This window comes from Heteronotia binoei, chromosome 2 (genome assembly GCF_032191835.1).
Source record: "Heteronotia binoei isolate CCM8104 ecotype False Entrance Well chromosome 2, APGP_CSIRO_Hbin_v1, whole genome shotgun sequence".
Lineage (NCBI taxonomy): Eukaryota > Metazoa > Chordata > Lepidosauria > Squamata > Gekkonidae > Heteronotia > Heteronotia binoei.
In genome coordinates, this window is record NC_083224.1 from 23504107 (window position 1) to 23519873 (window position 15767).

Below are 15767 nucleotides of genomic sequence, written 5' to 3' on the forward strand. Positions count from 1 at the left end.
AGTTAGGCACAAGCAGGGAGAAACTAATATTAAAAGGTTTGGTCTTTTCCAGGTGCAAGCCCAACATCGTGGGACGGCAGTGCAATCTCTGCGCCCCAGGTTACTATGGCTACCCAAACTGCAGGCCCTGCGACTGTCACCGGGCAGGGACAAAAGCAGACATCTGCGATCCTGTCACTGGCCTGTGCCACTGCAAGGTGAGTCTGATGTGCCAGCTGTTGGCTGTGCTGCAGGTTAAGAGGTTGGCGAAGGGACCGGAGAAGGATTACGTTCCGTACTTTCAGTACCTGATGGCATCAAATGCCATCAATCTCTGCACTGTCGATGCCATCTGCCCTATTGCCACTCAGTTGTTTTCTAAGCACAGTTTGGTGTAATGGCATAGTTAAGTGGGAGAAATGGGTTTGATTCCCCATTCCTCCATTTGCAGCTGCTGGAATGGCCTTGGGTCAGCCATAGCTCTTGCAAGAGTTGTCCTTGAAAGGGCAGCTGCTCTTAGAGCTCTCTCAGCCCCACCTACGCCACAGGGTGTCTGTGTGCGGGGGGGAAGATAAAAGGAAATTGTGACTGCTCTGAAACGCAGAGATTTAGAGTATAGGGCGGGATATAAATCCAATATCATCATCATCTTCTTCCTGCTCTTTGCATAATGGGATGTTGCCACTTGCAGGGTGGCTTTCGGCTCAACATTAGGAAGAACTTCCTGACAGTCAGAGCAGTTCCTCAGTGGAACAGGCTTCCTCAGGAGGTGGTGGGCTCTCCTTCCTTGGAGGTTTTTAAACAGAGGCTGGATGGCCATCTGACAGCAATGAAGATCCTGTGAATTTAGGGGAAGGTATTTGTGAGTTTCCTGCATTGTGCAGGGGATTGGACTAGATGACCCTGGAGGTCCCTTCTAACTCTATGATTCTATGATTCTGTGTCACCTTCTAGAGTTAATTAACTGGCAAGCGTCACTGAGTCATAGCTGAGAAGCCAGCTCTGTGTGTGTAGGAACAAAAGCATTACTGAAGCTTTGTCACAGGCTGCAGGGATTTTTGGGGTTTTTTTTTTTTTTTTGCTTTGAGTCCAGGAGCTTGAAAAATGCCTCATTTCATGCCAGAATGAAAATTCATGCCTGAGGCAGAGCTCTTAGAGAGGATGTGTAGAGCTACTTTACTGCTGGCTGATGTAGTAAGTAGGACTGAATTTATTTGCAAAAGGCGGGCTGGAAATCAGTGCCCTTCAGAGCCACAGTTTGTGTTTGTGGTTGTACCGCTTTCCAGGAGGCAGCGGTGCTTTCACAACATTCGAGACAGGGGTACCCAACCGTACTGGTCCGTGGCCTGTTAGCAACCAGGCCGCGGAGCGAGGTAGAGCAGCCCCACCGCCCCTTCCGCCCGCCCAGGACCCAGGCGGATGAAAGAGGCAGCACGGCCTCACTCCGAAGGCCACACCGCCTCTTTCATCCACTTGGGTCCCAGGTGGGCGGAAGGGGCAGCATGGCAGTGACTTTCGGCTACCCCTCTTTTAAAGACCCCTGCGAATCAGCTAATCAGTGAGGGACTTTAAGAAGAAGATATTGGATTTATATCCCACCCTATACTCTGAATCTCAGAGTCTCAGAGCAGTTACAATCTCCTTTACCTTCCCCCCCCCCCCCACAACAGACGCCCTGTGAGGTAGGTGGGACTAAGAGAGCTTTGACAGCAGCTGCCCTTTCAAGGGCAACTCCTATAAGAGCTATGGCTAACCCAAGGCCATTCCAGCAGGTGCAAGTGGAGGCGTGGGGAATCAAACCCGGTTCTCCCAGATAAGAGTCCACACACTTAACCACTACACCAAACTGGTTTAAGTGGGAGGAGGAGGCAGATCAGCTGCTTCTGCTGCCTGGCCGCCTAGTGGGGAAGGGGCAGAAGCAGCTCCAGTCTCCCCTCCTCATTTAAAGACCCCCATGGGGGATGCGAGTGGCCTGGGGCGGCAAAAACCCCAGCGCTGCCCCCACCCCAGCCCGTGGGAAAATTAGCTTTCTCAAAACTGGTCCCTGGTGCCAAAAAAGGTTGGGAACCAGTGATTTAAGATACAAAAAAGATTTTGGGGAAACAGAATGCCAAGGTTGAGGATGATGCTCTGTTTCTGAATGCAGCAGGTCAGGTTTCTCCCCCACGCTCTTCGTTTTCTTTCTAACCTGCTGCCGAAGCGGAACGGATTGAGTGTAAACAGCGATTGTGCATATCAGCACAATCGTGGAAATCGGCAGCGTGGAATTGTGTAATTGCTCATTTGTATCATGCTGAAGCAGCTCAGTCATGCGTTTCTCTGCGGGCAATGAAACAAACAGGCAAAACCCAACAATAGCCGAATGAGGAAGACCAACCTTTCTGTAGGTGGGCGGCCAATAAATCTATACTTGCATTCTCCTAGGGACAGCTGACGGGTTATGCTACGTAAACACAGGCTTTGCTTTTAACTTAGCAACAGTTAATAGATCAGCAGCAAGATTCCAAGGGCAGTGTAAGCTTTTATGAAGCAGTGCAAACTCTGCTTGAGCAGTTAAATAAAAAGGTAAAGGTAGTCCCCTTTGCAAGCACCAGTCGTCTCTGACTCTGGGGTGACGTTACTTTCACGTTTTCATGGCAGACTTTTTTACAGGGTGGTTTGCCATTGCCTTCCCCAGTCATCTACACTTCCCCCCAGCAAGCTGGGTACTCACTTTACTGACCTCAGAAGGATGGAAGGCTGAGTCAACCTTGAGCTGGCTACCTGAACCCAGTTTCCGCTGGGATTGAACTCAGGTCGTGAGCAGAGTTTAGGACTGCAGTACTGCAGCTTTAACACTCTGCGCCTCGGGGCTCTAGCAGTTAAATACTGCTGGGTTACAAAATTGTTTAAAAGTGAGCAAATAAGAATTGTAACATAGCAAGGACTGGCTGTAATTGACCTCAATTGAGCAATGTAGAATTAAGAGGAAAAAGAGAAGGTTTTTATACCCTGCTTTTCTCTGCCTTAAAACATCTCAAAGCAGCTTACACTCCTCTTCCTTTCCCTCTCCCACAACAGGCACCTTAAGTTCCCAGAGCCCTGTGACAGGCCTAAGGTCACCCAGCAGGCTTCACATGGAGGAGAAGTGGGGAATCGAACCCTGTTCTCCAGATTAGAACCCACCGCTCTTAACAGCTATACCACACTGACTCTCATAGCATCTCAAAGCAGCTTACAATCCTCTTCCCTTCCCTCTCCCACAACAGGTACCTTGAGACTGTTCTGAGAGTACTGCGACAGGCCCAAGGTCACCCGGCAGGTTTCACGTGGAAGAGTGGGGACTTAAACTCTGATCTTCAGATAAGAGGCCACTGCTCTTAACAATATGAACATATGAAGCTACCTTATACTGAATCAGACCCTCGGTCCATCAAAGTCAGTATTGTCTACTCAGACTGGCAGCGGCTCTCCAGGGTCTCAAGCTGAGGTTTTTCACGCCTATTTGCCTGGACCCTTTTTAGTTGGGAGATGCCGGGGATTGAACCTGGGACCTTCTGCTTACCAAGCAGATGCTCTGCCACTGAGCCACCATCCCTCCCCCATATGCAGCCCTATATTCCATTGTAGGGATGTCCTGATTACATAACATGTAGTTTTAAAAGGGAGGAACAGTATAGCCTGCTCTTGTCAGCTAAGCAGGGTTGGTACTTGGATGGGAGTCCACCAAGCATGACTCTGCGGAGGAAGCCAATGGCAACTCCCCTCTGCTTCTCACTTGCCTTGAAAGCCCCTTGCTGGGGGGGGGGGGGTGTCACCATAAGTTAGTTGCAACTTGACAGCATTTTTAAAAAAGACGGCTGAATCCCACCGATGGTGGCATTTTCCTCTGGTGCAAAGAGGCATCCACTGCCATGACAGAGTTCCTTGCACCAGAGGAATGCACCACCACTAGCAGGACAGACCTGTGAGACTAAACCCGGTGGATCGTTTCTATCTGGACAAAGGAAAATGCTGATTATATTGTTCCGATGAAATAGTTTGTCCATCTCAATGCAGCTTCCACCTGTTTTCATGGGGCAGTTTGTGAGTGAGCGGCCATTTTGAGTCCCTTTGTTCAAACGCACCTGAAGAATCCCCCTCTTCAGCTCTCAATTTTTTTCTTGTTCCTCATGTTTCTTTCTCTTCTAATCAGCGGGTAAGAGTAGAAACGCAAACCCATCCTTTCCCCATTTTTAAATCTTTTCTAGGAAAACGTGGAAGGCCCGAGGTGCGACCAGTGCCATCTGGGGACTTTCTCTCTGGACGCAAACAACCCGAAAGGCTGCACCAGGTGCTTCTGCTTCGGGGCGACGGACCGCTGTCACAGCACAGAGAAGTACCGTGTGCAGGTGATTGTGTGGGACTGGTGGTTGTAACTGTTGACATTTTGAGAGAAGTAGAGGAGTGGGAACCTTTCTTCACTTGCTGGACAGTCAGAACAATCCAGGCCATTGAAGTTTTTCAGCTCTGGAGCAGGAGTGCTGAGGGGCACCTGAATCTTGCCATCTGAATTATTGAAGAAGCAGAGTGCCTTTTGCTCTCCTGGATCTTTTTGAGGATGTTTCCCCTGTGCTTGCATGTCTTATGAAGCTGCGTCATACTGAATCAGACCGTCAGTCCATCAAAGTCAGTCTTGTCTACTCAGACTGGTAGCGGTTCTATAGGGTCTCAAGCTGAGGTTTTTCACGCCTATTTGCCTGGACCCTTTTTGGAGATGCCGGGGATTGAACCTGGGACCTTCATGGAAGAGCATGATGGATCTAGAAGACATGTAAATGTTATTTAGTCATAAACAGAAACTTGCCCGCACGTAACTTCATACTGCTTTGCTATAATTCTCAGTGGTTACTTAACCTATCTGGTTTTGCATTATTAGCTTTGCTCTAGAGTGGAGACTCCTTCAAATGATACACACTGTGCTGGATAAATATGTGCTATGTCTGAAAGCATTCATGTGGAAAAGGGCACCACTGAGAATTGAGACCTTCTGCTTACCAAGCAGATGGTCTACCACTGAGCCACCATCCCCCAAGTCTCATCTAGACTTGAACCTTCAATGTGTGCGTTCTCTTTTGGGGCCCCCACTTTATGCAATGGCCTCACTGAGAAGATTAGGAAGGCTCCCACTCTTCTGGCTTTCCGCAAATGATACAAAACAGAATTATTCAAGAGGGCTTTTCTGTAGGAGTAACACCACTGTGATGTTATGGTGCAGAACGTTCACCCAAAGAGTAAGTAACACCATTGTGATGTTATGTTGCAGAAAATTCACCCAAAGAGTAAGTAACGTGGAATTCACTGCTGCCGGATGTGGTGGAGGCTACAAATGTAGACAACTTCAAGAGAGGATTGGATAAACATATGGAGCAGAGGTCCATCAGTGGCTATCAGCCACAAAGTATAGATGGAATACTCTGTCTGGGGCAGGGATGCTCTGTATTCTTGGTGTTTGGAAAGCAACAGTAGGAGGGCTTCTAGAATTTTGTCTCCACTGGTGGACCTCCCAGGGGCTTCTGAGTTTTGGCCACTGTGTGACACAAAGTGTTGGACTGGATGGGCCATTGGCTGGATCCAACATGACTTCTGTTTTGTTCTCATGTAAAGGGACAGGGACTGTGGCCTGTTATATACAGTATTGTTGCTTTTTGCTGTAAGCAAAATCCAGCTGTGTGGTTTCTGCACTGTTTTGATCACATCATGTTTAAATGCTATACTTTGTTTAAATGCTATACTTTGTGGTTTTGACCTGCTTTCCAACTTCCACTTGTTTTCAGACTTCTGCAGTCTAGGCCCTGTTGCGCTAGTCATTAGATATACTCTATTGATTGCATTGATCTGTTCTGCATAATCTGCCTGCAGACGCTGTGAGAAAGGCAGACTATAAATAACATAAACAAACATAAGGGCACAGGTCACCATCCCAGCCAAACACAGCCCACATACCACGGTGCATTATAGAAGCGTCTGAAGCAGCTGGCAGCAACATGCATTATTGTGTCGTAACCTTAAAGCCCTGTTGGATCAGACTGTGGGGTCATCCAGTTTCTGTCCAGGGCAGGCAAATGTTTCCAGGAAGCTTGCAAGGAGAGAAGAAAAACAGCAGCCTTCTGTCCCTTGTTCTTGACTTCCAGAACTAGACTGCTTCTGAACTTGAGGTTTCTACTTTAGCTGTCAAAACAAGTAATTGTTGATGGACCTGTCCTCCGTTACTTTCTTATCGAAGCTTGCACAATCCTTGTGACCCACAAAAACCAAAGCCCACTAGCAAAGCATGGCTACCCACCGGGGCAAATGAATATACTGGTTTTGCTGTCTACTTTGGTCAGCATAGGGGTAGGGCTTGTCACACAGCAGGGGCCTAGCAGGGCCTTCTATTGGCTGCCACCACTCTGGTAAGGGTCTGTATGGAGAGCCCAGAGCACCCAACCACCCTTGTCTTCCTTATTAAATGCCTCTTAATCAAGGAGACATGAAAACCCAGGCAGTATAACAACAAAAAGAAGTTTATTATTAGTGCTATAAAACAATAAGTGGGTGATAAAGATTTAGTGCTAAAGTGAATATGAAAACAGTAAAAGTTGGTGCAAAGAAACAAAAGCCCTGATGCTAGGGTTGCCAAGTCCAATTCAAGAAATATTTGGGGACTTTGGGGGGTGGAGCCAGGAACAAGGGTGTGACAAGCATAATTGAACTCCAAGGGAGTTCTGGCCTTCACATTTAAAGGGACAGCATATCTTTTTAAATGCCTTCCTTCCATAGGAAATAATTAAGGATAGGGGCACCTTCTTTTGGGGCTCATAAAATTGGACCCCCTGGTCCAATCTTTTTGAAACTTGGGGAATATTTTGGGGAGATGCACTAGATGCTATACTAAAATTTGCTGCCTCTATGTAAAAAAACAGCCCCCTCAGAGCCCCCGATACCCGCAGATCAATTTCCCATTATTCCCTATGGAAATTGTTCTTCATAGGGAATAGTAGATTGCCCAGAAGACATTTCCCTCCCCCCACCACGTTCTAAAGCAGGGGGAGGGCCTCCAAACCAGGGAATCCCCTGCCCCCTCTCTCTCTCTCACAAACACTTACTGGGTCTGGTTTCTGCACAACTTTACTTGCTCTGAAAATGAAAGCAAAACAAAGGGAGGGGCTGTTCTCTGACGAAACTTTTACTGACCTTTTCCCATGAAGCGTTTCCTGTTTCATGCTTCCTGCTTCCTGCTCAGCTTTAAAGGCACATATTTTAAAAACGGACCTGTTTGCAGGTTTCTAAACCTGCCAGAGCTCTAACAATACATGTTGACTGTGGGGGTGGGGGGAAGCCTGTGAAAATGGGGGATCCCTTGCTGGGACCTGGGGATTGGGAAGCCTACCTAGGCTTCCCAACCCTCCCGCCCTGGCGGGGGACCCCAGAATTTCCACCCTCTTCCCCTGCTCCCCAAAAAAACAGAAGTGGGGGGAGGGGGGGAAACGGCGCCGGGGAGCATGGCGAGCCGCCCCATCCCCGAGCAAGCAAGGCCGCCGCGCCGCCGCCGCCCCCTCCCCGCCCACCGCAGCTGCTCCTCTGAGATGGGCCCAAGCTGAGCCCATCTTAGAGGAGCAGCCAAGAGGCAGCAGCAGCCCGCTCTGCTCCGCCTCTGGGGTGGAATTGGAGGGGAGGGCGGGGCAGGCCAGGAGCATGGCGAGCCGCAAATCTGGGCCCTTCTAGGACCCGGACTCGTGGCTCGCCACGCCCCCGGCCTGCCTCCACCCCCCCTCCAATTCCATCCCAGAGGCGGAGCAGAGCGGGCGAGGTGGAATTCTCCGCTCGCCGTGGCTGCTCAGGCTGAGCCCATCTTGGAGGAGCAGCCACGGCGAGCGGAGAAGAGGCGGCAGCAGCATCGCCTGCTCTGAGACGGGGCGGCTGGCCACGCTCCCCGGCGCCGTTTCACCCCCCTCCCCCTAGCTCCACCCCAGTGTCTCCTGCCTCCACCCCCAAAGTCTCCTGGCTCCACCCCCAAAGTCCCCAGATATTTCTGGGGTTGGACTTGGCAACCCTAAGCCTACCAGATGCATTTAACTATACAGTCCCTACTCTAATAACCACCTTGGGTAAGGGATCTTTTCCTGCTGCCTGTTCCAGAGAGCCCTCCTTCTCTGTCTGCAACCTCTCTGCCTGCAGCTTGACCCTTTTATGCTCTCTTCCCAGATCCCACACCTCTCAAGCTAGTTTCCCTCCAAAACCATACCACCCAGTCAGAGGGGCAGAGGATATCCCAGGAAATGTAGGCTTTCCCCAGTAACTCCTGGGCAGGCTTCTCTGGGGCCTGCAGGCCACATCAGGCTCAGGATCATGACAGGACTGTTCAGCACTTTGTGAGCTACAACATGTGGCCAGTGGGCTTAATTCGATTGGGTGGGTCACAAGCTGTGCAGTGTTGATCTATAACCATTTTTTTAAATGCCACCTGAGTTTGTGATCATCACCATATCTTAGGGTTGCCAAGTCCAATTCAAGAAATATCTGGGGACTTAGAGAGGTACTGGATGTTATACTGCAAATCTGGTGCCTCAACCTCAAGAAACAGCCCCCCCACCCCCAGAGCCCCAGATACCCTCGGATCAATTTTCCATTATTATAGGGAATAATCGAGTTCCCTCCCCCGTTTTCTCTCTCTCACTCACACACACGCTTAACTGTCTCTGGTGCAAGTGGGCAGCCGTGCTGGTCTGAAGCAGTAGAAGAAAGCAGGAGTCTCTGGTGCCTCCACAACGAGATCTTGTGCTGCTGCGATCGGGGCTGGGTGGGAAGGAAAGGGGCGAGGAGAAGCTGCTGCGATCGGGGCTGGGTGGGAAGGGAAGGGCCGCCATTTTTCCCCTGCTTCCGGATTTTTGGCGAGCGGGGGAGGAAGCTCCAAATCGGGGGGGGGGGGGGGTCTACCATATATTGTGGCAATGGATTCCTGAAGGTTTATTTATGCACGTTTGCTTTATTTTGTCCACCCCAAACCTGCTGCTATTCATTTTAGCAATGTTCAGTAATATTCAAAGATGTTATTACCTGATGGATCTGGAAGTATGTGCAATAGCTCAGCTGGGCAAAATGCGTCATCCAGTCTGGCCTGGATCCTATGATTTATGGTAGAGCATGATGAATCTAGAAGACATGTAAATATTATTTAGTCATAAACAGAGACTTGCCCACACATAACTTCATACTGCTGTGCTATAATTCTCAGTGGTTCCCTTTTCTACATGAATGCTTTCAGACATAGCACATATTTATCCAGCACGGTGTGTACCATTTGAAGGAGTCTCCACTCTAGAGCAGAGCTAATAATGCAAAACCAGATAGGTTAAGTAACCAAGCTGAAAAGGGATTCAGGTGGGCACCGTGTTGGTTTGAAGCAGCAAAACAAAGTTTGAGTCCAGTGGCACATTTAAGACCAACAAAGTTTTATTCCTGGTATAAGATTATATGTGCATGCACACTTCTTCAGATACGTTGAAGCAGGGGGTTTTTTGCAGCAGGAACTCCTTTGCATATTAGGCCACACACCCCTATTGTACAGCCTACTGTAAGCTCCAGGAGGATTGGCTACATCAGGGGTGCGTGGCCTAATATGCAAAGGAGTTCCTGCTACGAAGAAAGCCCTGCATTGAAGTATAACTATATGTATCTATATGGACTGGTAATTTCTGTTTCAGTGTATCTGAAGAACTGTGCATGCAGATGAAAGCAAGCTTATACCAGGAATAAAACTTTGTTGGTCTTAAAAGGCGCCACTTGACTTAAACTTTGTTAAGGTGAGAAGGAAAAACTGTTTCTTCCAGTTACCTGTACTGGCATTTGGTTATTATCTGAAGTATTGTATTGCTATATCTGCCTGCCGAAGCAGTCAACTGGAATTTATTTCTAGCTCTTTAACACCAACTTATGCCCCACTGTAACAGATCCATGTGATCCTCTAAACAGGTGGGCACAGCATTAGTCTGGGTGGAAGACAAAGTGACAAACTCATGATTTACCTGTGGATTTCTGAACATCATAAACTCCTGTGAAATCTTGGATAAGCCAGTATTTGCTGATCTTAAAGCTTTTTGTAGTATTTCATGGGACTATTCTCCCCTTCCTTGTAGTTTATTGACATGAGTGGGTGGAGCTTGCTAAGCGGAGACCGACAGGAAGTGCCCACCTCAATCAGCCTGGAAGAGGAAGTCGTTCGTGCTGATCTCAGGAATTTCCCCGAGGCCTTCCAGGAACTTTATTGGCACGCTCCCAGCTCTTATCTTGGAGACAAGGTAAACAACACTGACTGTGGCTAGGTGCCTTCTCCTCTTGGGTATCTTACACTGGACTAGTCAAAGAATCATAGAGTTGGAAGAGGCCTCCAGGGCAGGGCTTTTTTCCCCCTGGGGGGACGCAATGGAATGGAGTTCTGGAACCTCTTTTTGGAAACAAAATTCTCAAAGAATGTTTAAAAGTTCATGAGGGAGGGACATCCATGTGTTTCTCCTTCATTTCCCTCGAGAGTTCTGGCACCTCTTTTTCCAGAAAAAAAAGCCCTGCTCTAGGGTCATCTAGTCCTGCTCCCTGCACAATGCAGGAAATTTGCAAATACCTCCCCACCACTACCCCCAGCGACACCTGCTCCATGTCCAGAAGATGGCAACCGCCCCCCCCAAAAAAAACCCACCAGGATCTTTGGCCAAACTGGCATGGAGAAAAATTGCTGCCTGACCCGAAAGTGGTGAACAGCATTTCATGGATGTGTAGTAAACATTTTCAAAGTCTCCCACTACTATAGTATTCAAATGCCAAATTCTGGTATCAAGCATAGACTTTAAGCTCCTGAGTACAGCTTATTGTTTCCTGACAATGTCCTAATAGTCGCTTTACTCTTTGGTTTGTCATCTGGCTATCCCTTTTGCTCTCAAAAGGCACCGAATTGTGTTCCCCTCTGTATGGTCTCATTTGGAGTACTGTGTGCAGTTCTGGTTGCCGCACCTCAAAAAGGATATTATAACATTGGAGAAAGTCCAGAAAAGGGCAACTAGAATGATTAAAGGGCTGGAATACTTTCCCTATGAAGAACGGTTGAAATGCTTGGGGCTCTTTAGCTTGGAGAAATGTTGACTGCGGGGTGACATGATAGAGGTTTACAAGATAATGCATGGGATGGAGAAAGTAGAGAAAGAAGTACTTTTCTCCCTTTCTCACAATACAAGAACTTGTGGGCATTTGATGAAATTGCTGAGCAGACAGGTTAAAACGAATAAAAGGAAGTACTTCTTCACCCAAAGGGTGATAAACATGTGGAATTCACTGCCACAGGAGGTGGTGGCGGCCACAAGCATAGCCACCTTCAATAGGGGGTTAGATAAAAATATGGACCAGAGGTCCATCAGTGGCTATTAGCCACAGTGTGTGTGTGTGTGTGTATATACCGTATTTTTCGCACCGTAAGACGCACTTCCCCCCCCCCCAAAAAAAAGTGGGGGGAAAAGTGTGTGCGTCTTATGGAGCGAAGGTACGTACCTTCCTCCGGGGGGGCGATCCGCTGCCTCTGCCTCTGATCCCGGCGCTTCCCCGCCGCCTGCCTGCCTGGCTCCAGCTCTGACGCTTACAGCAAGCGCCAGGATCGCTCCCTCCGCCCTCCGATCCCAGCGCTTGCTTTAAGCATCACAGCTGAAGCCAGGCAGACAGGCACGGAGAAAGCACGCCGCCCCCTCCACAGCCGGCGCTCGCGAAGCGCTGGGTTTGCGGAGGGAGCAGGTGCTTCCTCCGTGCCTGTCTGCCTGGCTTCAGCTGATGCTTAAAGCAAGCGCTGGGATCGGAGGGCGGAGGGAGCGATCCTGGCGCTTGCTGTAAGCATCAGCTGAAGCCAGGCAGACAGGCACGGAGGAAGCACCCGCCCCCTCCGCAAACCCAGTGCTTCGCGAGCGCCGGCTGTGGAGGGGGCGGCGTGCTTCCCCCGTGCCTGTGTGCCTGGCTGGGAGACAAGCGGTGAGATCGCTCCCTCCGCCCCCATCGCAAACCCAGCACTTCGCAGGGAGCGATCTTGCTGCTTGTCTCCCAGCCAGGCACGCAGGCGCGGGGGAAGCACGCCGGCGCCTGCATGCCTGGCTGGGAGACAAGCGACGAGATCGCTCCCTGCGAAGTGCTGGGTTTGCGGTGGGGGCGGAGGGAGCGATCTCGCCGCTTGTCTCCCAGCCAGGCACCTGCGTCTAATGGTCCAGAGTGTCTAATGGACCAAAAAATACGGGTATATATAATTTTTTTTTTTTGGCCACTGTGTGAAACAGAGTGTTGGACTGGATGGGCCATTGGCCTTATCTAACATGGCTTCTCTTATGTTCTTATGTATGTACCATAGCAGCCCTAATAGTCCAGGCAAGCTTGATCTCATCAGAGTTTGGTATGCAGAGGAAGGCAGCACCAAACCATCTCTGCTCATCTCTTGCCTTGAATGCCCCATGAAGTGGAACTCAGTGGGGCTGCCATGAGTCAGTTCAACTCTATACTATGTATACTGCTAATGTTTAGAATCATAGAGTTGGAAGGTTTCTCCAGGGTCATCTAGTCCAACTCCCTGCACAATGCATAACATTCAGAAATACTTCCTCCCCACACACACATCCTCAGTGACCCCCCCCGCATCCATGCCCAGAAGATGGCAAAAAACCCTCCATGATCCCTGGCTAAATTGACCTGGAGAAAATTGCTTCCTGACCCCAGAGTGGAGATCAGCATTTCCCTGGGCATGTAAGAAAGGGCCATGAGAATTAAGCACTGATGCAACCCTTCCTGCCCTCCCTCTCTTGATCTGCATGGATTAAATCATTGATTTAATCAGTGTATATTGCTAAAAAAAAAAAAGACCCCCTCAGTTCTGCAAAATTTCAAATGTCATGCTCAATTCAAAGCATGCAGAATGCTGTTTTAAAAGGGCATGTTTAAAGAACAGTGATTTCCATAGATAATTTGAAGATGCACTTAATTTTGATATGGAATCTTAGTTTTGGTGGGGAGGGGAGAGGTTGTAAATGACCCTGAATGCAGCTCACTCATTTATGGCTTTCTTCCCTTTACAGGTTTTCTCCTACGGTGGATACTTGCGCTATGAGCTGCATTCAGACACTCAGAGGGGTGACGTGTTCATACCAATGGAATCCCGGCCTGATGTTATCCTCAAGGTACACAAGACAAGTAGCCTTTTCTGTCTTGGGCTACGTATCATTCTACTGAGCAATGCTTCCGTCAAATTAATTTGTGCATTTTTATTTTCTTTACTAGGGGAACCAAATGAGCATTATGTTTCTTGAAGGCACCTACCCCATCCCCGGAGAAGTCTATGAAGGGAAACTGCAGCTTACAGAGGTCAGTTCAGATATAGGTTTACACAATTATCCATGGGATACAGAAGGTTAGAGAAAGAAATACTTTTCTCTCTTTCTCACAATACAAGTTCTTGTGGGCACTCAGTGAAATTAATGAGCAGTAGGTTTAGAACAGATAAAAGGAAGTGCTGCTTTACCCAAAAAGTAATTAAAGCATGGAATTCACTGCCACAGGAAGTGGTGGCAGCTACAAGCATAGGCAGTTTCAAGAGGGGATGAGATGAACATATGGAGCAGAGATCCATTAGTAGCTATTAGCCGCAAGGCATAGAGGGAACACTCTGTCTGGGGCAGTGTTTGGGAGGAGGAGGGGTGATTGGATTTATACTCTGCCCTTCACTGCCCAAAGGAGTCTCAGAGCAGTTTACAATCTCCTTTCCCATCCCCTCCCCACAACAAACACCCTGTTAGGTAGATGGGGCTGAGAGAGCTCTTCCAGAACTGCTCTTGAGCAGAACAGCTATGGCTGACCCAAGATCAGCAGATGCATGTGAAAGAGTGGGGAATCAAACCTGGTTCTTCCAGATAAGAGTTTGCACGCCTGACCATTACACCAAACGGGGCGGGGGGGGGGGGAAACAACAGTGGGAGAGTTTCCAGAGTTCTGGACGGACCTCTTGATGGCACCTGAGTTTTGGCCACTGTGTGACCAAGACTGGATGAGCCATTGGCCTGATCCAACATGGCTTCTGTTATGTTCTTATGCTCTTACATTGTGTGAGAACTGTCATCGGAGAGATGCAGATTGTTTTAAAAACAAGGCAAATGGAAGAATGCATCAGCACTATAGCTGACCTAAATATAGCAAGACCAACCACATTAATCGCACATGGGCCAAATAGTGATCTCCTATGTTTGAACTAATTTAAAATATTCCAAGGCCATCATTTGGAATGATTGCCTGGACAACTTTTTGCCTTTTCTGAGAAAGACTTAACCTGTTTAAGTAATTTTAAAACCATTCAGAATGTGCCTTTTCAAACAGAAGGGGCACTTTTCATTCTAACTGCAGAATGCTGCTTAATGATTTGAGGCCCATCCGGAACATTTGCTGTAGCGTGGATGTTTGAATAAACATCTCAGTGAAATGGGGAATTATAAGAAAGCCACAAAATCCTACTGATTCCACAATCCAGCTCTCTTCCCTTCTGTAGGGTCACTTCAGACACACCGAGACACACAGCCCCGTCTCCCGGGAAGAGTTGATGATGGTTTTGGCGAACCTGGAACAGCTGCAGATCCGGGCGCTGTTCTCCCAGATCTCCTCCTCAGTGTCCCTGCACCGGCCAACGCTGGAGACTGTGTCAGAGACAGGAGGGGGCGTCCAAGCCAGCAATGTGGAACTCTGCATGTGCCCGGCCAATTACAGAGGAGATTCTTGCCAGGTGGGGAAGATGGATGGACGGATGAACATTTGGAGAAGCATTTACAGGGCTTTACAGCAGGGACACAGTTCTGGCTGGCTTGATGTCAGGGGGTGTGGCCTAAAAGCCCTGAGGGAAACAATAGATGTCAGGAATGTGGCCTAATATGCAGTTGAGTTCCTGCTGGGCTTTTTCTGAGAATTTATGTAGAGCAGCCAGAACGCCTGTCATTCATAACTTCTTTGGCAAAAAAAGATTAGCAATCTTTGGCAATTTTATAAGAAGAGAATTCCAAGAGAACGCCTTGTGGCCAGGGTTGCCAGCTCCAGAAATACTTGAAGATGTGAGGGGTGGAGCCTGGGGAAGGCGGAGTTTGGGGATGGGAGGGACTTCAGCAGGGTACAATGCCATAGAGTCCACCCTCCAAAGCAGCCATTTTCTCCAGGGGAACTGACCTCTGTAGTCTGGAGATCAACTGTAATAGTAGGGGATCTCCAACTGCCACCTGGAGGTTGGCAACTCTGTGACCTTTGCCAGTTTTTTTTTTCTTCTGAGGAGGTTGCTGTTGATCAACTGCAACAATCCCAGCAAGGGGAGAGGGTTAAAGGTGCTCTTGGCCTTGGTTAGTCCTACAGGGTTCCCAAGAAGTCAACCATGGGAGCTGCAGCTCTGGAGCTGGAAATAAAATCTTTCAGAGCCTGCCATCTTGTGTGCTGACCCCCCCCCCCCCTCAAAAAAAAGAAAAAAGGGAGTTGTGGCAAGAAGAGCCGAGGAAGAATTTGAATTTGCTAGATTCTGTCTCCTTAATTCTGCATTGAGTTAGAGCTTCATATAATAATATATTCAAATTGTGAAACCAGGGCTTTTTTGGTAGAAAAAGCCCAGCAGAAACTCATTTGCGCATCAGGCCGCACCCCTTGACATCTCCATTGTTTCACACAGAAATCTGCTTAGTTTCTGTCTGAGAAATCTGCTTAGTTTCACACAGGGTTTTTTTTTTAGGTGGAGGGGTGGGGGCACAGGAATG

General features: G+C 48.7%; 1 protein-coding gene across 1 annotated transcript in view; it reads left to right on the forward strand.

Moving 5' to 3' along the window:
* Nucleotides 1-15767, forward strand: part of LAMA5 (laminin subunit alpha 5) — a 314720-nt gene that overhangs the window by 231364 nt on the left and 67589 nt on the right. The window contains exons 36-41 of the mRNA XM_060230703.1: nt 53-197; nt 4209-4349; nt 10116-10277; nt 13071-13172; nt 13273-13356; nt 14531-14761. Of these exons, the coding sequence (XP_060086686.1) occupies nt 53-197; nt 4209-4349; nt 10116-10277; nt 13071-13172; nt 13273-13356; nt 14531-14761 (865 nt within the window). The remainder of the gene's footprint in view (nt 1-52; nt 198-4208; nt 4350-10115; nt 10278-13070; nt 13173-13272; nt 13357-14530; nt 14762-15767) is intronic.